Here is a 22,416-nt window from a genome sequence, read left to right on the forward strand (position 1 = left end):
AATACAATCTGAAAATTAATAACCTTATAAATTATGTAAATTTAGAAAAAATATTTAAATTTTTTCAAAATACTAAATTAATTCAATTTTGTCGAAACAATATTAGAAATAGAATTAAGTATAGAGAAATGTCAAATTAAAATTTTCTTTTAAATAGTATAAATAACCTCACATTTTAATAAGATTGGTAATTCTATTTACTTTAATATAATTTTTTGTAATTAGCATATTTGCTTATAAATTATATAAATTTTTTAAAAATATTCTCAAACCCAATTGCTTACTTAAAAATTCAAAAAAAAAAGATATATTTGAATTTAAATTTAAAATTTTAAACATAATACTTTAATTAAAAATTAGAATTAGATTTTTTTTAAATAAATACACATTAAAAATTAATAACTAACTTAATTATATCAACAATAATTCATATGAGAAATTTATAATTTTATGACATTATATACTAAATCAGAAATTAACAAAATATCAACGGTATGAATCGAACTGAAAATAAAACCACAAATAATAACCAAATAACCTCAATTTATATCTAAAAAAATTCTAAATTCTAAACTTAAAAATCGAAAAGAACCAAAAGAAAAATAACAATTCAAGAAAGACAATGTTTCTACCAAAACAAACATATATTTGGTATTATTCTATTAGATAGACTCTAAAAGGGATTCCAAAACATGTGCATCCAAATTCTCAATTTTCATTCTCAATCTTGATCTTCTTGCAAGTTGAGGTATCTCCTTCCACCTCCGAATCTTCCAACTTCGAGGATAGTTGCTTGGCTGGTGTAATAGCATTTTCCAACACTTCAGATTCATCATCGTCCGCAACTTCATTGGAGAATACAAGCAACAAAATCTGCGAAAAATACTACGTTAAATTAAAGACTTCCTTCTCACCTTTGATTTTATCTCAATAATATTTTTTTGAATAAAATTAAGATCTAACATTGAAAAAATAAATAAACAAAAAATTCATTTTTTAAACAAATACATTAGGACCTTCTACTTCCTCCCCTTCAATAATTGAGGATGCCTTTGAAATTGGAAGCAAACCACCGATGTAGTCAACATCCTAAAATTATAATAAATTATTAATTATTATTTATAAATTAGATACTACTAATTACCAAGGAAGCAAAAAATAAATTAATTTTTAATAGAAAGTACATTTATAACTGTACTCACAATTTGAATAGGGTGAGTTTTTTTTAATTTATTTATGAGATCCACATTATCAGTTATCTTCTTAACTTTATAAGAAGGTGAAAAATGTGGATTATCAGATATTTGAACTTCAACGATGAAGAGGTAGATCTTATCAATTAGGTTGAGCAAAAGTGTAGGTGTATCCGATAGATCTCCTTTCTGCAGGGTATCATATAATATATTAATATTAAATAATATAAAAATTACCATTAAAAATATCTTCACTAATGTTTTTAGAAATAAATATTGGTTAGAACTTACCAACAGGAGTGGATCAAGTATCTCTACACAGCTCTTTCCTAAAACTTGTTTTGCCTCCTTGTCAAAGACTACAAAACTTACATAATCAGAGTCATCAATGACACCAAGCTTTATTCGGTACCTGCTTCATAAAAAATAGCATAAAAAAGTATAATATAAACTTATTTAATATCTAATCCAATTGTGATTAGACTTTAAATTAAAAAAATAAATAAATAACCTTAGAGTTATGGATAAAATGAGATAGCCACAACTTGAATATTTGAAAATTTTTGTAAAAGCATAAGTGGATCTGATGTATTCACATTGGTCGTACCACCAGTCTGGAGTATCCATAATATGACTTATGGTACTTAAGACAACACAAACATCATTCTAAAAAAAAAACTTAATGATTTAAATCCCCTGAATTTGGTGAGTTTTTAAATCTAAAAGATATACCTAAATAAATAAGATGAATAAACAAAAATCATCTATGTACAACGAATTTAAATTATTTTTTCTCAATTTTTTTAGAAAAAAAATTACCGTATCTAATTCTTTTAACTACTCAATAATTTTGTCTTGATAAATTTTTAAGAATGCAGCCTCATTTGGAATTCCACTGATGTTACCCCAAGGTTCTTCAAATCTTACAAAGCTAGATGAATAGCAGCCATAACCGTATCACTCATATACGTACAAACAAATTGTCAATTGTAAGATTAATTTCTGCAATTTTGTGAATAGCAGCCATTGAAATAAATAGAAAAATTTTAGATTTTTGATACATGTAAAGAAAGGGATTGATGTACTTTAAATTGTGGTGCTATACATATCTCATAACTTATATTTTTATAGTTGACTCATAACTAAAATTTTTTAAATTTAATTGACTTTAATTTAAATTTGAATTAAACTTGCAGATAAAGTAAATAAATATATTAACAATTTTTTAAATTCTAAATTAACGTAAATATATATAAAAGGACGTATGTAGCTACAATTTTCTAAAAGAATCAACAATATTTTAAAAAATAGTGCTAAAAAATCAACAAATTTTTAAAAAATAGTGTTAAATTTAAAAAATAACAACCTAAGTAAAACAATCTAAAATTTAAAAAACAACAACCTAAATAAAAAAATTTAAAATTTAAAAAATAACAACCTAAGTAAAACAACCTAAACAAATAATTTAAATTTTGAAAATAACAACCTAAGCAAATAATAATTTATAATTTATAAATATAATTCTAAAAATTTCTAGTGACGACACTGAAGCAAATAAACTCTCAGACTCAACGTATGAGTGCTACATCAGCACATGAGCTTCCCATTTGTATTACTACTAGCATTAAACCCGTGTGATGCACGAACTTATATTTAAATTTGACATGTTAAATTAAAAATAATATTTTATAATTATAAATTTTTTTTAGTTTAGTATAACACGATCATCGTCATTATATAATAAACGTACTGAATATGCTGTTTTATCTTTATTCAAAGTAAAAAGCAAATAGAAGAGTTTAAAGTCTATAATATTCTTGAACCATAAGGAGGGAGACATGAAAAAAATAAGAACATATATAACTGTAATAATAGCATGTCAATTTTACACTAAATTTTATATCAAAAGGCTAATAAAAATTTATCGACAACCTAGTATCTTACTAACTTCATTAGAAAAGCAATTGGCATATGATGTTGTGCTCCTTGTTACACATTTCATCTCAAATCTGAAAATAGAGTTATAGATAAATTTGTTATATTTATAGTAAATATTTGTACAAAAGTGTAAATCATAACATGCTATTAAAATAAAAATAATATTATTCTTACCTAAATATTATTAAAAACTTTTTTGAACACGACATTTGTTGTTGATGACTTTGGATTGCCTTCTTCGTCTAGAATTATAACCCTGAGGCCACTGCGACTCTTAACTCTTGACAAAGTAACATAAAGTTGTCCATGGGTGAACACTGACCTTGGCAAGTAAAGTCCTACATGTGATAATGATTGACCCTGACTTTTGTTAATGGTCATTGCAAAGCATACTGTTAATGGAAATTGTCTCTGTTGAAACTTAAATGGCAACCTTGAATTTGAAGGGATCAAGTTCATTCTTGAAATGTACACTTTATCTCCAATATTTCTACCGGTCACTACCGTCGCTCCAATTACGTTGCTGCCAAGTTCGTTAACTATTAATCTTGTCCCGTTGCATAAACCTGAAGTCTGGTCTATGTTTCGCAGTAGCATTACAGCGACTCCTGCCTTCAAAGTCAACTTGTGATTGGGTAGTCCCGAACATTTGATGTCATTTAGGAACTCTGGTGTGAACCACTCTTGCTGTACATCTTCATTCTCATCAGCTTGACATGTTGTGTCAGAACTCAAATACTCCTTTTCCATCCCTGGAAAGATTGTCAAGACAAAATCGTTTACCTTCTCGACACTCTCAAGTGTGGGGGCAAGAATTGCCTTACTCTGAAAATACTTGTAATCTGACATGTTTTGCAACAAATTTGGATATGCAAAGTCTACCAAATGAAAGAGAGGGTCATCAGTAGTTGTAATCAATAGATCATCTGGAATTTCAATTTCTGATTCGTCACCAATAACAGAACCAATATTTCCATTTCCAACATCAAGTATCCAATTAGCAAATCTCTTCATTTCACCTTCATCTTAATCTGAAGAAGACATTAGAAGCCTCATGTTCGTATGCAGTTTCAGAACCTTACAAAACGACCACAGATGGGATGAGTTAATAGCTGATGTCAATGTATCATGTCTACTATCCCTTTCAGAATCATCGAAAGTATCTGTCTGAAATAACCTCCTAGAACAACAACCTTACCACCAAATGGTTGATGTGTCTTATGTTGATTGGTAACTGACATAAGATCTCTGAGCGTCCGATCAAGTGTTTCAAAGCACATTTTATTGAGTATTGGAGCTTCATCTCAAATTATTAAGCTACTTTTGATGAGCAACTCCACCTTTAAACTGCCATGCTTGATATTGCAAGTAGATTTATCAGTAATTGTAATGGGTATTGAAAGTCTAGAATGAGCCGTTCTGCCACCAGGTAGGAGTAAAGACACAATTCTACTGGATGCGATATTTAAAACAATCTTTCCTCTAGAACAAATAGTAGAAGAAATTCCATTGCAAATAAATGTCTTACCACACCCACCGTGCCCATAAAGGAAGTAAAAACCACCAAAGTCTGTAATAACAGCATTGAGTATCTCATCGAATACTAATCTTTGCTCATGAGTCATCTTTTGTTCCGTATATAAGTTTGTATGAGTCAACTCATTTGTGTCATATGCTAACTCCTCCTCTATTAGTTTATTCTGAAAAAGGCGAACATCAGACATCTCAGGACATGGCATTGATTGATAGTCTCTTAAAGATCTCACATTGCTGTTGAGTATCTTCTCAATCTCAATAAGGCAGAGGTTTTTCAATTCGTCATCAGTCATGTTAGTCCTAGCAAAAGCACATGGTGGTTTTATGAAATATTTAATAAGTAATTCCAATATAAAACTATTAATATCTCCTCTCATATAGTATTCCATCAGCTAATAATGTCCAAGTTGCATTCCAAACACGCTCTGGGTTGCTAATGCTATTAGATATCAGTAGCATCGCAAATAATTTTCTCAATTGATGACCAGATGCAAGTTCAGCTACCTCATTAATAGCTGTAATGAATTCCCTATCATCGCACAATAGTCCCATGGAATAGCAAGCATCTTAGAAGCTAGAATATGTAATTCTATTAACTGTCCTAATAGACTCATATGTTGTGCAATCTCTCTGAACAGCTAACAAAATTCTCATATAATAAATATCACATGTACCCGATGGAACATAGTTTAACCTCCCGATATAATACCCTCTTTTGCGTGGATGTCGTTCCCTTGCTTCTCTATCATAAACAAATTGATTTGGAAACTCAGTATATGTCAAAATTTGACCTGATTCAAATTTTTTATTGGCCTCCATCCATGCTAAGAACATCGTACATTTTTCTTCTTCTACTTCCACGATTTTCTCAAGATCATCATCGTCTTTAACGATGATATTTTGCTCTCCAGGCAAATGAAAGGTTAATCTCATCACTAAAGGCCAATCTAATTCGATTTGTGTGCTCTAATGAATCTATAATAACTATATAGCATATACCAAAGATTGTTTTTAATAGACCAATTAAAAAATTAAATGTTTAGTCTTTAAGTAATAAAAGTATATTAACATACGCTGGCTTTGTAACTGGTCGATATTGTTTGATGTTTGTTGAAGTTGTTGTTGACTTGTCTGATGACATGGGCTATCATATGCTCCACGTGTGATACCCGAATTACTAATACTATTAATATTGGCACATTGTTCTTTTTTATCTACAGAGTGTGGATTAGTAGTTGGAGACCTTGATCGATATGGTGTTGGGTTATTACCTAATAAGATAATTCGAGACATTAGTTTTGAACAAATTTTCTGTTAAAGTTTATAATTGAATAAATGGTAGGAAAATAAAAATACATAAAGGGTGTGTGTGGTTCAAGTATTACTTTGTTACAAAGATTCCATTCCCATGGGAATCAAATATACTCAAGGGGAAGGTGGGAATTGAAATGATGGGATTTTGATTCCCTGGAATCAAACTTGTTTAAAAATAGCTTTTCAAACTTTGAACCAAACATAGGCATATGATATTCCCATCTTAAAATTCCTAGGAATTATTTATAATTCTCCCAACCACGCACACACACCAAAATTGAATGCATATTCACATAAGCAAGTTTTAAAAAAATTCATCCAAAAATCAACCTGTATTGATGCTGCTATTTGTAATGTCCGACAACACCGATTCAAAATGCACACTATTGGAACTATCACTCGGATTTTTTGTAATTTTTTTATAAACAAATTTAGTAAAATATTATGAAGACAATATAAACTAATAATTTATTACTTGTCAATAGCTAAATAATGTATAGAAAATATTGTATTTTATGAAATTTTATTTGGCTAAAATATCCATGACCCACCACGCACATTTGCTCCTTCTTCTCTGTTCCTATTCCATCAAAAATTCTAAATCAATCATTATGTTTTGTTATATATTTATATCCATGTAGTTCTCATTTTCTCTCTATTTTTTTTTCAACCATTTCACCAACTATACTATTTGAATTCAACCTCCTCACTCCTCTGCATCTCTACTCAATAAATAAATAACTAAATGGTCAGTTTAACTTCAATGGCGGCTTTAATTTTCTTTTCATTCTCATTTATTTAGATACGTAAATATACTTTACAAAAAATAATATATATTTTTTCACAAAAGTTTTTTTTTTTCAAATAAATATAAGTTTAATCTCACAGTCAATAAATTCAACTAATAGTTAAATTTTTTTTATTTCTTTAAATAAATAAATTGAAAATGAATAGCTTATAATTAAAAAGAGAGAAAAAGATGAAAGTACATCTAGAGACAATCTAAAAAATAATAATGTAAATGGAGTAAAGAGAAAGTTTATAAATGTGACAAATAAAAAAAATAAATTTAAAAATCGAAACGGTTAAGAAGTCACTTAATTAGGAATTAGTATTAGAATTTCAAATTTCAAATTTTTAAATAGAGTTTACTAATTAGCTAGTGTAAATTTTAAATTTTTAAATAAAATTTTCTAATTAAACGTTAGTTGTTCATCAGGAATATAGGAATTTGTTAATTTAAAAATGATTTTATTAGTTTTGTCATAAATAGTGTCAATCCTATTATTTGTCGATAAAAATAAATAAAATTAAATACAATCTAAAAATTAATAACCTTATAAATTACATAAATTTAGAAAAAATATTTAAAAAGAGAAAAAAAATAAAAGTACTTCTGTTGTGCAGAAACAATTTAAAAGATAACAATGTAAATTGAGTAAAGAGAAAATTTATAAATGTAGCAACTAAAAAATTTTAAATTTAAAAATCAAAATAGTTAAGAAGTCACTTAATTAGGAATTAGTATTAGAATTTCAAATTTTAAATTTTTAAATAGAATTTTTATAATCTTTTGTAATTAGCATAGTAGCTTATAAATTATATAAAATTTTAAAAAATATTCTCAAACTCAATTGCTTACTTAAAAATTCAAAATAAAAGTTTATTTGAATTTAAATTTAAAATTTTAAACATAATACTTTAATTAAAAATTATAATTATATTTTTTTAAAAATAAGTACACATTAATAATCAATAACTAACTTAATTGTATTAATAATAATTCATATGAGAAATTTATAACTTTATAGCATTAAATACTAAATTAGAAATTAACAGAATATCAACAGTGTGAATCGAATTAAAAATAAAACCATAAGTAATAACCAAATAACTTCCATTTATATTTAAAAAAATTCTAAATTCCAAACATAAAAATCCAAAAGAACCAAAAGAAAAATAACAACTCAAGAAAAGACAATCTTTCCACTAAAACAAACATATGTTTGGCATTATTTTATTAGATATACTCTAAAAGAGATTCTAAAATATGTGCATCCAAATTCTGATGTTTCATTCTCAATCTTGATCTTCTTGCAAGTTGAGGTATCTCCTTGCACATTCGAATCTTCCGATTCTGAGGATAGTCGCTTGGTTGGTGTAATAGCATTTTTCAACACTTCAGATTCATCATTGTCCGCAACTTCATTGGAGAATTCAAGCAACAAATTCTATACAAAATACTACGTTAATTAAAGACTTTCTTCTCACCTTTGATTTTATCTCAATAATATTTTTTTAATAAAATAAACATCTAACTTTGAGAAAACAAACAAATAAAAAATTTATTTTTTGAACAAATACCTTAGCACCTTCTACTTTCTCCCCTTCAATGATTGATGAAGCCTTTGAAGTTGGAAGCAAACCACTGGTGTAGTCAACATCCTAAAATTATAATTAGTTATTAATTATTATTTATTTATAAATTAGATACTACTAATGACCAAGAAAGAGAAAAATAAACTGTTTTTTAATAGAAAGTACACTTATAACTGTACTCACAATTTGAATAGGGTGAGCTTTTTTTAATTTATTTATGAGGTCCACATTATCAGTCATCTTCATAACTTTATAAAAAGGTGAAAAATGTGGATTATCAGATATTTAAACTTCAACGGTGAAAAGGAAAGTCTTATCAATTAGGTTGAGCAAAATTGTAAGTGTATCCGATAGATCTCCTTTCTGTAGGGTATTACATAATATATTAATAATAAATAATATAAAAATTAACATTAAAAATGTCTTCACTAATGTTTTTAGAAATAAATATTGGTTAGAACTTACCAATAAGAGTGGATCAAGTATCTATACACAATTCTTTCCCAAAACTTGTTTTGCTTCCTTGTCACGAATCGAGACACAAGAACCCTCTTAACCGAAGCGTGTATTTTTCCTCCCTAGAATTGATAAACAAAAATCAAAGAACAATTAGATGGGGATAAACAAATAAATTTAAAATATAAATAATATAAATTTAAAATAAAATAAAAAAAATATTAGTAGAAAACTCACGTCTTCATCGAGCCAAACCATCTCAATTGAGTATGGCAATGAAGAATTACCGTAACTTGGTAGTGTCTATAACCGTATCACTCGTATACATAGACACAAATTGTCGATTGTAACTTTGATTTCTGCGATTTTGTGAATACCATCCATTGGAATAAGTAGAGAAATTTTAGATTTTGCATGTATGTAAAGAAAAGATTTGATGTACTTTGAATTGTGGTGCTACACATATCTCATAACTTATACTTTTATAGTTGATTCATAGCTAAAATTTTTTAAATTTGATTGACTTTAATTTAAATTTGAATTAAATTTGTAGATAAAGTAAATAAATATATTAACAATTAGCGACACGTCAACATATGAACTCCCCATTTGTATTATTATAAAGATTATAAAGATAAAGATTAACTCCATATATCTTAGATAGAATTTTAATAATTAACAAAGATAAGTATAAGTGAAATCACCAATATATACACATATTACAGTTTGTTTAATTGTTTTAAATTACTAGAGACTTTTTTCTAAGTAATAACTGTTAGCTATAGTAATTTAAAATCTGAAAAGCACTCTACGGCAAAGTTATAATATCAGAACGAGCTCTTGATATATACCAGTCAACTTTGGCATTGAGACCGGTCACAATTCAAAAACCTCAGAAATCGATAACGTGTAAAATAAACCTCAAAATTGGTGTTACATGCAAAACAAATGTTTAACTCCAAATATTTATGAGCATGTTCAATAAGCTAACCGTTTGAAATAGTTTCTCTGGCCACTATGCGGAATAGTAAGAAAGCATGTTTCGTGTGGAAAAAAATATTGTAGCTCCAAGAAATAATTTTCCAGTTTACTAGTTTAAGGAATCAAGTGATAGTAAAAGAAGAATGAATTTTCAATGAACAAATGGCGTCATCATACTATATGTGCAAGTCAAAACCCTAAACAAGCGTAACTAAAAAAAATGCTACAAAAATTCTAAGTATTTAAAATCTTTCAAGTTCTTCATTCATTCTTCTTAATTAAGAGAAAACTCTTCTCATTTAAAAAAAGTACTAGTGTTAAACCCGTGTGATGCACGGACTTATATTTAAATTTGATAAGTTAAATTAAAAATAATATTTTATAACCATATATTTTTTAAATTTAGTATAACACTATCATCGTCGTTATATAATAAACGTGTTAAATATGTTGTTTTATCTTTATTCAAAGTAAAATATAAATAAAAGAGTTTGAAGTTTATAATATTCTTGAACCATAAGGAGGGAGACATAAAAAAATAAGAACATATATAACTGTAATAATAGCATATTAATTTTACCCTAAATTTTATATCAAAAAATTAATAAAAATTTATCGACAACCTAGTATCTTACTAACTTCATTAGAAAAGCAATTGGCATAGGATGTTGTGCTCCTTGTTACACATTTCATTTCAAATTTGAAAAAAGAGTTGTAGATAAATTAGTTATATCTATAGTAAATATTTGTACAAAAGTGTAAATCATAACATGTTATTAAAATGAAAATAATATTATTCTTACCTAAATATTATTAAAAACCTCTTTGAACACGACATTTCTTGTTGATGACTTTGGATTGCCGTCTTCGTCTAGAATTAAAACCCTGAGGCCACTGTGACTCTTAACTCTTGACAAAGTAACATAAAGTTGTCCATGGGTGAACACTGACCTTGGCAAGTAAAGTCCTACATGTGATAATGATTGACCCTGACTTTTGTTAATGGTCATTGCAAAGCATACTGTTAATGAAAATTGTCTCCGTTGGAACTTAAATGGTAATCCTGAATCTGAAGGGATCAAGTTCATTCTTGGAATGTACACTTTATCTCCAATATTTCTACTGGTCACTACCGTCGCTCCAATTACGTTGCTGCCAAGTTCGTTAACTATTAATCTTGTCCCGTTGCATAAACCTGAAGTCTGGTCTATGTTTCGCAGTAGCATTACAGCGACTCCTGCCTTCAAAGTCAACTTGTGATTGAGTAGTCCCGAATATTTGATGTCATTTAGGAACTCAGGTGTGAACCACTCTTGTTGTACATCTTCATTCTCATCAGCTTGACATGTTGTGTCAGAACTCAAATACTCCTTTTCCATCTCTAGAAAGATTGTCAAGACAAAATTGTTTACCTTCTCGACACTCTCAAGCGTGGGTGCAAGAATTGCCCTACTCTGAAAATACCTATAATCTGACATATTTTGCAACAAATTTGGATATGAAAAGTCTACCAAATGAGAGAGAGGGTCATCAGTAGTTGTAATCAATAGATCATCTGAAATTTCAACTTCTGATTCATCACCAACAACAGAGCCAATATTTCCATTTCCAACATCAAGTATCCAATTAGCAAATCTCTTCATTTCACCTTCATCTTGATCCAAAGAAGACATTAGAAGCCTCATATTCGTATGCAGTTTCAGAACCTTACAAAATGACCACAGATGGGATGAGTTAATAGCGGATGCCAATATATCGTGTCTACTTCCTTTCGGAATCACCGGAAGTATCTGTCTGAAATCACCTCCTAGAACAACAACCTTACCACCAAATGGTTGATGTGTCTTATGTTGATCGGTAACTGACATAAGATCCCTGAGCGTCCGATCAAGTGCTTCAAAATGGCAGTTGTACCTTCCCTCGCATACAACATATTGAGAACTCAAAATTGGATCCTGTTTTGGACTTCTCTGATCTCTTCTCATACCACATCATGGCGTCGCAATGCCGAAAAAAATTCTGGGTCACCAATATCTATCACATCTAATAATTATCAAGATAATAAATTATTTCAGTTATATCTGCAACAAATACTTTATATAAAATATACCTTTCTTTCACGATGTTAAGTATAAAAATAATATTTATAAAAGATTACCGAAGATACAATTTATGGATTAAAAAGATGAGATCATATAATACAATTTCATTATGCCAACCTCAAGATTTAAGTTTTACATGCACGTTAATCAAACAATAAGAATTATAATAAATCAATGTTCAAATACAAAAATTATAATATATAACCATATTTTAGTTTGAATTTTAAAACTTGAACACTAAACGATAATTTTTTGTTTATAAAAAGCATAACAATAGTAAATAATAGAGTGCTGATATTGCTACTTCTTAAATTACCTGTATTCTCAGCAACATCGAATATGGCTAGGTATTCAATTTGCACAGAATCATCTAATATAGTCGTGTTTTCAGTAATATCCTCAACTTCTTCAAAAAATTTTAAAAGATTTATAGTCAATTCCTTCAAAAATATTTTTCTTTGTATCAGGTGTCTTTCTTTTTCAGCTATGCACACTTCTTCTAATTCTTTAGTATCTAAATTTGAATTAGATGTACTTGCTCCTGTAATCATTAGAGATAATACATCAAGTACTTTATATTATAAAAAAAGAAAAATGAATATATGTTAAATGTTTGAATAAGCTGAATTATGAATATATATTATGAAGGTAGTATTAAAGATAAAAGAAGTAAAATTTTAGCTTTGTGATAATTACAATCTATCATGCTTATCTTACCATGTCTCTTTTGAAGTAGTATAGTCTTCCCATTCAATCTTGCATCACTTTGCAATCTAATTCGATTTGTGTACTCCAATGAATCTATAATAATTATTTAGCATATACCAAAGATTGTTTTTAATAGACCAATTGAAAAGTCAAATATTTGGTCTTTAAGTAATAAAAACATATTAACATACGCTGGCTTTGTAACTGGTCGATATTGTTTGATGTTTGTTGAAGATGTTGCTGACTTGTTCTAATGACATGGGCTATCATATGCTTCACGTGTGATACCCGAATTACTAATATCACTAATATTGGAATATCGTTCTTTTTCATCTAGAGAGTGTAGATTAGTAGTTGGAGACCTTGATCGATATAGTGTTGGGTTATTACCTAATAAGATAACTCGAGATATTAGTTTTGAACATATTTTCTGTTAAAGTTTATAATTGAATAAATAGTAGAAAAATCAAAATACATAAAGTGCATGTACATTCACATAAGTAAGTTCCAAAAAAAATTCATCCAAAAATAAATCTGTATTAATGCTATTTGTAATGTTCGACAACACCAATTGAAAATGCACACCATTGGAACTATCACTCGAATTTTTTATAATTTTTTCATAAACAAATTTAGTAACATATTACAAAGACAATGTAAATTAATAATTTATTACTTGTCAATAGCTAAATAATATATAAAAAACATTGTATTTTATGGGCTTTCATACGGCCAAAATATATTATTCTAACCTATAGATACAGCTCTAAACAATTTTGGGTGCTGAACAGGATCTACAAAATATATTATTCTAACCTAAAAACAAAAATGATAAAATAATTAATTTATTTTTTTATATGAAGTCTACCTTAAATTGTGCTTCGCTTTGTATTTTCTTTGTCTTTTAATATCAATTTTCTCTTCAATATAATCTTGCTTCTCTTTGGACTTCTTGCATCTTTCAATATATACCTAAAAATATTAAATAAATAAATTTTTTAACCAATTAAAAATATATATACATTATACATAATACATTTTTATTATCAAATTTTTTATATTATTAAAAAAATAAAGTAGTACACATATGACAGCGTTTGTTTTTGGTATACATGTCCATCAAAATATAGACACAGGAGTACATGTATAGTGTTTGTTTACTGAGACAAAAATGATGAAAGACCTAGTCATACACAAACACCCATTAAAAACATGTATTTTGTGTCTCTCTAAAATGCTGAAACACTAATTTTTAACTTGAGACACTAATTTTTTTACAATTTTTTCTCATGTCTAACTTACCAAATAGAATATGAAATTAGTGTCTTCTTGTGTCTATGTAAAATCGCACATGTTTTATTTTCAATGGCTGCTTTAATTTCTTTTTTATTCTCATTTATTTAGTTACCTAAACATATTTTACGAAAAATAATATATATTTTTTTACAAACGTATCTTTTTTCAAATAAATATAAGTTTAATCTCACGATCAAAAAATTCAACTTATAGTTAATTTTTTTTTCATTTTCTTAAATAAAGAGATTGAAAATGAATAACTTATAAGTAAAAAGAGAGAAAAAGATGAAAGTACCTCTATTGTTGTGTTGAGATAATCTAAAAAATAACAATGTAAACGAAGTAAATAGAAAAAAATTATAAATGTGACAAATAAAAAATTTAAATTTAAAAATCAAAACGGTTAAGAAGCCACTTAATTAGGAATTAGTATTAGAATTTTAAATTTTAAAATTTTAAATAGAGTTCCTAATTAGCAAAATTTGAAAATAACAACCTAAACAAATAATAATTTAAAAATTCTAAACTAATGTAAATCTTTATTTATAGTAATATTAGTATGTAACAACCGAAGAATAATTAACGTAAATTTTTTTAAAACTCTAAATTTCTTTAAAAGAATTTATGTAGCTGCAATTTAAAAAAAAAATCAACAAAATTTTAAAAAATAATGCTAAAAAGAATTAACAGATTTTTAAAAAATAGTGTTAAAATATAAAAAAAGAACAATCTAAGTAAAATCTAAATAAAATTTAAAAAATAACAACTTAAATAAAATAATTTGAAATTTAAAAAATAACTAAATCTGCAAATAAAAAAAAAAATCAACAAAAATTTAAAAAATAATGCAAAAAAAATTAACAGATTTTTTAAAAATAGTGTTAAAATATAAAAAAGAACAACCTAAGTAAAATCTAAATAAAATTTAAAAAATAACAACTTAAATAAAATAATTTGAAATTTAAAAAATAACAACCTAAGTAAAACAACCCAAACAAATAAAACAATTTAAAATTTAAAAAATAACAACGTAACTAAAACAACCCAAATTTAAAATTTGAAAATAACAACCTAAGCAAATAATAATTAATAATTTATAAATATAAATCTAAAAATTTCTATTGACGACACGTAAGCAAATAAACTCCCAGACTCAACGTATGAGCGCCACATCAGCAAATGAGCTCCCCATTTGTATTACTATAAAGATATATAGATTAGTTTTTGTAATCTAGATCTTGAAATTATATATCACAACATAACTAGATAATGTTTTGGAACAAATATCCGATTTCGTATGTGTCTCATACACAAAATTTTTTATTTATTGTATCCTAATTCAATAGTAATCAAAAGTTTAGTTTAATAAGATTATTTGTGACAAGAATATCTAAAATTTTTTAATCTATTTTGATCCGAGTCATTGCTTTAATTACTTGAAATAGAAGGCTAATGAAAAATATACCAAATGTACTTAGATTTTGTGTTGTCTCTAAATGAGAACTTAATTAACTTGAGAAAATTTGAATAAATAATCTCTTTTAATAGGTAAATTTTACTCTACCTTTTCTATAATAATATATATATTACCCTCTATGACATGTCATCTTTTAATTGGTTGCTATGTTAACTATAGTTAAACTATTGGTAATTAAATTATAGCCCAAAGTGGGTAATTATATAATTTATTAAAATGTTAAAAATTCAGTCTTTTATTCTTTTCCAAATCAGCCTCCCACACAATGAACCTTAATCTTCTGTATTTCCTCCCCCGTTCCGACACCGTCGCCGCCACCCGAGGATAACCGTCTCATTGGGTGCCCCATTCTCTCCATCTGTCGTGCCATCTCCGTGCTCGAAAGCATCGCCGCCGCCGTCGTCACAAGCAACGCCGCCTTCCTCACGGTATCCTTCCCTCTCATGAAATTACGTTGCAGAATCCCTTATCCATTCTGCAATAACCACCAAGTGTGATGAACATTAATCAAATGGCTTTTTTAACTTGTTCATCGTCTTCATCCTTCTCAACAAAGCTTCCTCTTCATTTCTCAACACCTCTAAAAAGAACAAGAAGAAGAAGCAACCACGATTTTTTAAGAATGGTGACTCGTTCCTGTCTCGATGATAGTTCAGCACTTCTCCGAGCAGCTCAATACACTGTATGCCTATGAAACTTGAATTCCCAGTTCTGCAGCTTTCAAAGTTTGCAACTTTGCAATTTACTATGTGTGATCAATGTATGGTTTTTCATGCATGCCAATTCAGAATTCACTAGCTTTGTTATCATAATCCCTAGTTTCATGTTTTACTTAGCAATGTTTGTCAAAAATCCTTTCTCTTTTTGTTGGGTTGCTTTCTGTGAATTAGTTGATACAGTATTGCATTCTTGTTGTTGATGCCTAGTGTTGTAATGTATGCAGCTTTTTGTTGTCCAGATTTTAGGGTTACTAGGCTTATGTTGGGATTAAAACTCCTTTTTTATGCATAGTGATTTTCCACATTGTTGGAAGATGAATGATTTTGTAGATATGCTGTTTGATAGGTAGACACATATGTGAAAAGTGGAATGGCTGTAAGATTGGGGTTTGGTCACGCTTCTTGTATGGCAATTCAGCATTTGGGTCGCCAGCTTCGTACCGGTAATTTGAAGGACATAGTAGGGATTCCTATGTGAGTTCTTTCTCTTTGGCACTTTATATTTCTTCTTCCCTTCCTTTTTTATATTATCAGTCATTACTATGTTGTTTCAATGATGTTAGTTATTTGAATTAGCCATATTCTGAATTTTGGTCACTTTCCACAATGAAAATATCTTTATACAATGGGAATTTCAATCAAACCAATGAACTGTTGAACCTTAATGCATTGGTTGTTCCAAGTCTGTTGCAAGTGCAAGTGAGGCAGCAAAGTCTGGGATACCATTGGATACCTACCAAGACAGTACTCAAGTGTGCATAAAAATAATTAGCTTCTACATTTTTCTTTAATGTTGAGTGTTTCTTGTTTTAGAGGATCTTGGTTGCCTGAAACTTGAATTTAAGTAAAAGGTGGAAATGTGTAAAGTAAAGTGGATTTTTTTTCTTCTTTTCATTCTATTCCTCTAATACTTGAAATCTTAGTTCATAATCACTAGCAATTGCTCCATTGTAGATTGATTTTACCTTTGATGATGCTGATGCTATAGAAGAAGGGACACTTGTTACTATCATTGGGCGCCGTCGTCACAAGCAGTGCCGCCTTCCTCACGGTATCCTTCCCTCTCACCCAATATTATTATTATGAAGATCGATACATGGATGGATAGATGATAAGCATAATTTCTTTGTATTTTGGGGGTACATGGATCAGATATTTTTCCATCTACGCATTCAACTTATCATTCGCAGGTCTGCAAACTCTCTAAATTGCTGTTGTAATGAATAAGCCTCGTTCTTTCTGCAGTTTGCTTGACTTTAATATTCATTCTGAAGCAAGATTTCAGACATCCTAACCACTTCTGGATTTGTTCTAGGCAAGTGGACCTCTTGGGATTGGATTAAGGCCATTAAATTCTCCAAATACAGTCTCTAGTATGGGTCAGTATGACCAGATCCTCCAGCAGTATCAATAGCACCAGAAGTTGTCGTAGTTCCGCCTTCAAATGTCAACCGTAAATTAGTTGTTTGGGGATCAGGGCATGAAAGCTATGCAAACTGCACAATCCACACCAGATCCATTTGGTTTGCTTGGCTTGTTAAGTGTGATCAGGATGAGTGATCCAGACTTGACATCTCTTGCACTTGGATTGATCTTACTACACTTGGATTAAATTTGAATTCATCTGAAAATCTACACAAGACGTTTGGGTCTCCATGGTCCGATGAACCTGCAAAGGGTGATCCAGAGTTTAATGTGCCACAATGTTATTACGCAAAGCAGCCCCCTGCTTTACATGTGAGGTTTTTTAATTATGCCATAGAATCGATTTCTTTATTTGCAAATCCTTCATTAGGCTTACTGCTTGTTGCATGATGCAGCAAGGTTACCTTTCAAAGTTTTCAGTGGAAACATTGTTTTACATATTCTACAGGTTTGCAATTACATCTTACTTGATTTCTAATTGGCTTGCTTAGTATTATAATTAACCAGTTTTTTCCTTGGTTGCAGCATGCCCAAAGACGAAGCACAATTATATGCTGCAAATTAAATGAGTTGTATGCACATGCCCTCCAATTCTTCTTTTTTTTTTTGTTATTTATATTTTATTTTTCTGTGGTTAGGGCTTATTTCCAAATTATGTTGGGATGGTTACAATTTGGGAGCAATTAATGGTTAAATCAGTCAATACTTGGTAACCTTTCTTTGTTTATCAGTCACTGATTTTAAGTATTCCTACAACAAAACTTATATTGGCAGGAACTCCTAAATTAAAATCTAAATTGTTTTCCTCTGATTAATAATTTATAACAAGGTAGGTGGTTGTTGCTTTCAGGCACAATAAAGGATGGTATTATCACAAAGAGAATCATTTCTGGTTTATAAGAGTTCCCAACATGGAGCTGCTTGTTAAAATAAATACATACCAGAGAGGATCTTATCACTATTTCTATCCAAACACATTTGAAACTGTTTGCAAGGTTAGCTTTATACATAATAGTATATTTGTTTTTAAAATGCATATCATTAGATCAAACCCTTTACCATTAGCCAAAAGCTATATGCATAGCCTGATTATTACGATGAACGACTCTTCTCTGATTCATGAACAACATAACACTGCTCTAGGTCAATATTCCAAACCACACTATCTTTTCTGTCAAGTCTTATTTTCTGTCCTCTTTAAACTTTCAGGTCCTAGAACAGTTGAATGTTTTTGCTCATGAAGATATTGATGCTGCTGTAGAGGCAATGAATGATGTGAGTAACCCATTTCATGTTGCATTTGCTTAGTTGACTAGTTGTAGGGTCTGTTGAAGCTTCGTTTTATTTGTATATGTTGGTTATTCAATGGGAAACCAGTGGTTGCAAAGAACTGATTCTAACTGGGTCTCTTGTGCGTTAAATTTTGATTTTCAGATGCCTATTAGGAAGCTCTACATGTTGATTGAGATGGCAGCTGGTGCACGAAATTGTGATCTCCAGGCTCGAACAAATCCTGGTAATGGCTCCAAAGCTTGGTGCTCTGATCTTAATTCATGGTTGTCACAACTTCGATACAACTAACCAGCAAGTGCACTGGGTCGTCCAAGTAATACCTTACGTGAGTAAGGGTCGAATCCCACGGAGATTGTTGGTATGAAGCAAGCTATGGTCACCTTGTAAATCTCAGTCAGGCAGATATAAAGTGATAATGGAATTTTCGAATATGATATAATTTTTGCCTCTTGAATAGTTTTGGCATTTCACTTTATCCATTGAAGCTCAGAGTGATTGGCATCTATAGGAACTTCGAATTCAGATAGTGTTATTGATTCTCTTAGTTCAGTGTGATGATTCTTGAACACAGCTTCTTTATGAGTCTTGGCCGTGGCCCTAAGCACTTTGTTTTCCAGTATTACCACCGGATACATAAATGCCACAGACACATAATCGGGTGAACCTTTTCAGATTGTGACTCAGCTTTGCTAAAGTCCCCAATTAGAGGTGTCCAGGGTTCTTAGGCACACTCTTTTTTTTGCTTTGGACCTTGACTTTAACCGCTCAGTCTCAAGTTTTCACTTGACACCTACACGCCACAAGCACATGGTTAGGGACAGCTTGGTTTAGCCGCTTAGACCAGGATTTTATTCCTTTAGGCCCTCCTATCCACTGATGCTCAAAGCCTTGGGATCCTTTTTATTTTCCCTTGCATTTTGGTTTTAAGGGTTATTGGCTTTTTCTGCTTGCTTTTTCTTTTTCTTTCTATTTTTTTTTCCGCCTATTTTTTTTTTCTGCAAGCTTTGTTCTTTGCTGCTTTTTCTTGCTTCAAGAATCATTTTTATGATTTTTCAGATTATCAAATAACATGTCTCTTAGTCATCATTCTTTCAAGATCCAACATATTTAACATTCTTAAACAACAACTTCAAAAGACATATGCACTGTTCAAGCATACATTCATAAAACAAGAAGCATTGTCACTACATCAATATAATTAGACTAAGTTCAAGGATAAATTCGAAACTCATGTACTTCTTGTTCTTTTGAATTAAAACATTTTTCATTTAAGAGAGGTGATGGATTCATAGGACATTTATAACTTTAAGACATAGTTACTAACTACTAATGATCATGTAATGAAGACACAAACACAGATAAGCACATAACATAGAAAACGAAAAACAGAAGAAATAAGAACAAGGAATGAATCCACCTTAGTGATGGTGGCGTTTCCTTCTTGAGGAACCAATGATGTCCTTGAGCTCTTCTATGTCTCTTCCTTGTCTTTGTTGCTCCTTCTTCATTGCTTTTAGATCTTCTCTGATTTCATGAAGGATGATGGAATGCTCTTGATGTTCCACCCTTAGTTGCTTCCAATAATTGTGTGGAAGAAAATGTATCCCTTGAGGTATCTCAGGGATCAGTGGAAGAAGAGTGGGAGACAAAGAATGTGATGTAAAGGAAGAAATGCAACTGTACTAATGGAAGAGATGTGAGATGAGATGTTAGGATATGAATGAATAAATAGAATAGGATGGGGGAGGTATAATTTTCGAAACAATTTTTGAAAAAGAGTTAGTGATTTTTGAAAATAGTTTTTGAAAAAGGTTAGTATTTTTTTTCGAAATTTTTTTTTTTAAATAAAAAATAAAAATAATTAGTTAATGAAAAAGAAATTTTTGAAAAAGAGGGAAGATATTTTCGAAAATTAGAGAGAGAGAGTTAGTTAGGTAGTTTTGAAAAAGTTAAGAAACAAACAAAAAGTTAGTTAGTTAGTTGAAACAAATTTGAAAAGATAAGAAGTTGGGAAGTTAGAGAATCAAATTTTGAAAAAGATAAGATAAGAAGATATTTTTTTGAAAAGATATGATAGAAATTAGTTTTTGAAAAAGATTTGATTTTTAAAATCACAATTAATGACTTGATTCATAAGAAATCACAAGATATGATTCTAGAACTTAAAGTTTGAATCTTTCTTAACAAGCAAGTAACAAACTTCAAATATTTGAATCAAAACATTAATTGATTATATTATTTTCGAAAATTTGATATAAAAATAAGAAAAAGATTTTTGAAAAATATTTTTTTAATTTTTGAAAATAACTAAGAATTTTGAAAAAGATTTGATTTTTGAAAAAGATTTTGAAAAAGATAAGATTTTCAAATTGAAAATTTGATTTGACTCATTGGCAACAACTTGATTTTTTAAAAATTTTTGAAAAAGTCAACTCAAGTTTTCGAATTTGATGAGAGAGAAAAAGGGAAAGATATATTTTTTTTTTGAATTTTTATGATGAGAGAGAAAAACATGAAAATTATGCAATGCATGAAATTTTTAGATCAAAACAGTGAATGCATGCAAGAATGCTATGAATGTCAAGATGAACACCAAGAACACTATGAATGTCATGATGAACATCAAGAACATATTTTTGAAAATTTTTTTTTTTAATGCAAAGAAAACATGCAAGACACCAAACTTAGAATTCTTTAATGCTTAGACACTAAGAATTCAAGAATGCATATGATAAACATGAAAAGAAACAAAACAAAAAATCATCAAGATCAAACAAGAAGACTTACCAAGAACAACTTGAAGATCATGAAGAACACTATGAATGCATGATATTTTCGAAAAAATGCAAGATGCATATGCAAGTGACACCAAACTTATGATATGACTCAAGACTCAAACAAGAAACACAAAAATATTTTTGATTTTTATGATTTTCTAATTCTTTTGTATTTTCTTTTAATTTTTTTTTTCGAAAATTATTGTGAAAATTAAAAAATAAGGATTCCAAAATTTTTAATATGAATTCCAGGAATCTTGCCATGTTAGTGTTAAAGCTCCAATCAAAGGGTCAGGCATGGCTTAATAGCCAGCCAAGCTTCAACATATAATTACATGGACTGGAGTGATTAGTTGAATACCAATCCCAAAGCAGTTTGGGTATGGCTTTACAGCCAGATAGGATTCAACATGTTTCATGAAACACTAGAATTCATTCTTAAAAATCCTGAAGAAAAATATATTTTTGAAAACATTTTTTTTTTCGAAAACAAAGAAGAAAATTTTGAAAGGTTTTTGAAAACTTTTTTGAAAACTAAAACAAAAAGAAAATTACCTAATCTGAGCAACAAGATGAACCGTCAGTTGTCCAAACTCAAACAATCCCCGGCAACGGCGCCAAAAACTTGGTATGCGAAATTGCTACTCAGGTTGTGAATTGTTGTTCGAAATTGATTCCCTGGCAACGGCACCAAAAACTTGGTGCACGAAATTGTGATGTCCAGGCTCAAACAATCCCCGGCAACGTGAGCAACTTGGTGCTCTGATCTCAATACATAATTGTCACAACTTCGATACAACTAACCAGCAAGTGCACTGGGTC

The 22,416-nt window shown here is 29.4% G+C and overlaps 2 protein-coding genes, 1 long non-coding RNA gene and 1 pseudogene across 3 annotated transcripts; 1 reads left to right on the forward strand and 3 right to left on the reverse strand.

The window, feature by feature from the left end:
• On the reverse strand, positions 709-2,158 carry LOC107640465. The gene is made up of 5 exons (XM_016343985.1): positions 2,121-2,158; positions 1,485-1,605; positions 1,185-1,382; positions 1,009-1,089; positions 709-873 (listed from the first exon to the last, which is right to left on the reverse strand). The coding sequence occupies exons 1-5, from the start codon at positions 2,156-2,158 to the stop codon at positions 709-711; spliced, it is 603 nt and encodes a 200-aa protein (XP_016199471.1).
• LOC107640464 lies at positions 3,306-4,411 on the reverse strand (annotated as a pseudogene).
• On the reverse strand, positions 10,578-11,772 carry LOC107640463 (ATP-dependent DNA helicase PIF1-like). The gene has a single exon (XM_021123491.1). The coding sequence runs from the start codon at positions 11,663-11,665 to the stop codon at positions 10,601-10,603; it is 1,065 nt and encodes a 354-aa protein (XP_020979150.1). The 5' UTR covers positions 11,666-11,772; the 3' UTR covers positions 10,578-10,600.
• Positions 17,240-18,442, forward strand: LOC110262798. The gene is made up of 4 exons (XR_002347797.1): positions 17,240-17,289; positions 17,415-17,972; positions 18,050-18,096; positions 18,375-18,442. It is a non-coding gene; the product is annotated as an uncharacterized LOC110262798 (long non-coding RNA).

The sequence above is a fragment of the Arachis ipaensis genome, chromosome B05 (assembly GCF_000816755.2).
Source record: "Arachis ipaensis cultivar K30076 chromosome B05, Araip1.1, whole genome shotgun sequence".
Taxonomy (NCBI): domain Eukaryota; kingdom Viridiplantae; phylum Streptophyta; class Magnoliopsida; order Fabales; family Fabaceae; genus Arachis; species Arachis ipaensis.

What these genes read in the sequence shown, in the direction of transcription:
- LOC107640465 (XM_016343985.1), bottom strand. Translation starts at nt 2,158, where the DNA reads ATGAGTGATACGGTTATGGCTGCTATTCATCTAGCTTT. An exon ending in TACTTGATCCACTCCTGTTG is followed by an intron (nt 1,383 to 1,484) that starts GTAAGTTCTAAC and finishes GATACCCTGCAG; the next exon opens with AAAGGAGATCTATCGGATAC. An exon ending in TTGTGAGTACAGTTATAAAT is followed by an intron (nt 1,090 to 1,184) that starts GTACTTTCTATT and finishes TTATAATTTTAG; the next exon opens with GATGTTGACTACATCGGTGG.
- LOC107640463 (XM_021123491.1), bottom strand. Translation starts at nt 11,665, where the DNA reads ATGTCAGTTACCGATCAACATAAGACACATCAACCATTTGGTGGTAAG.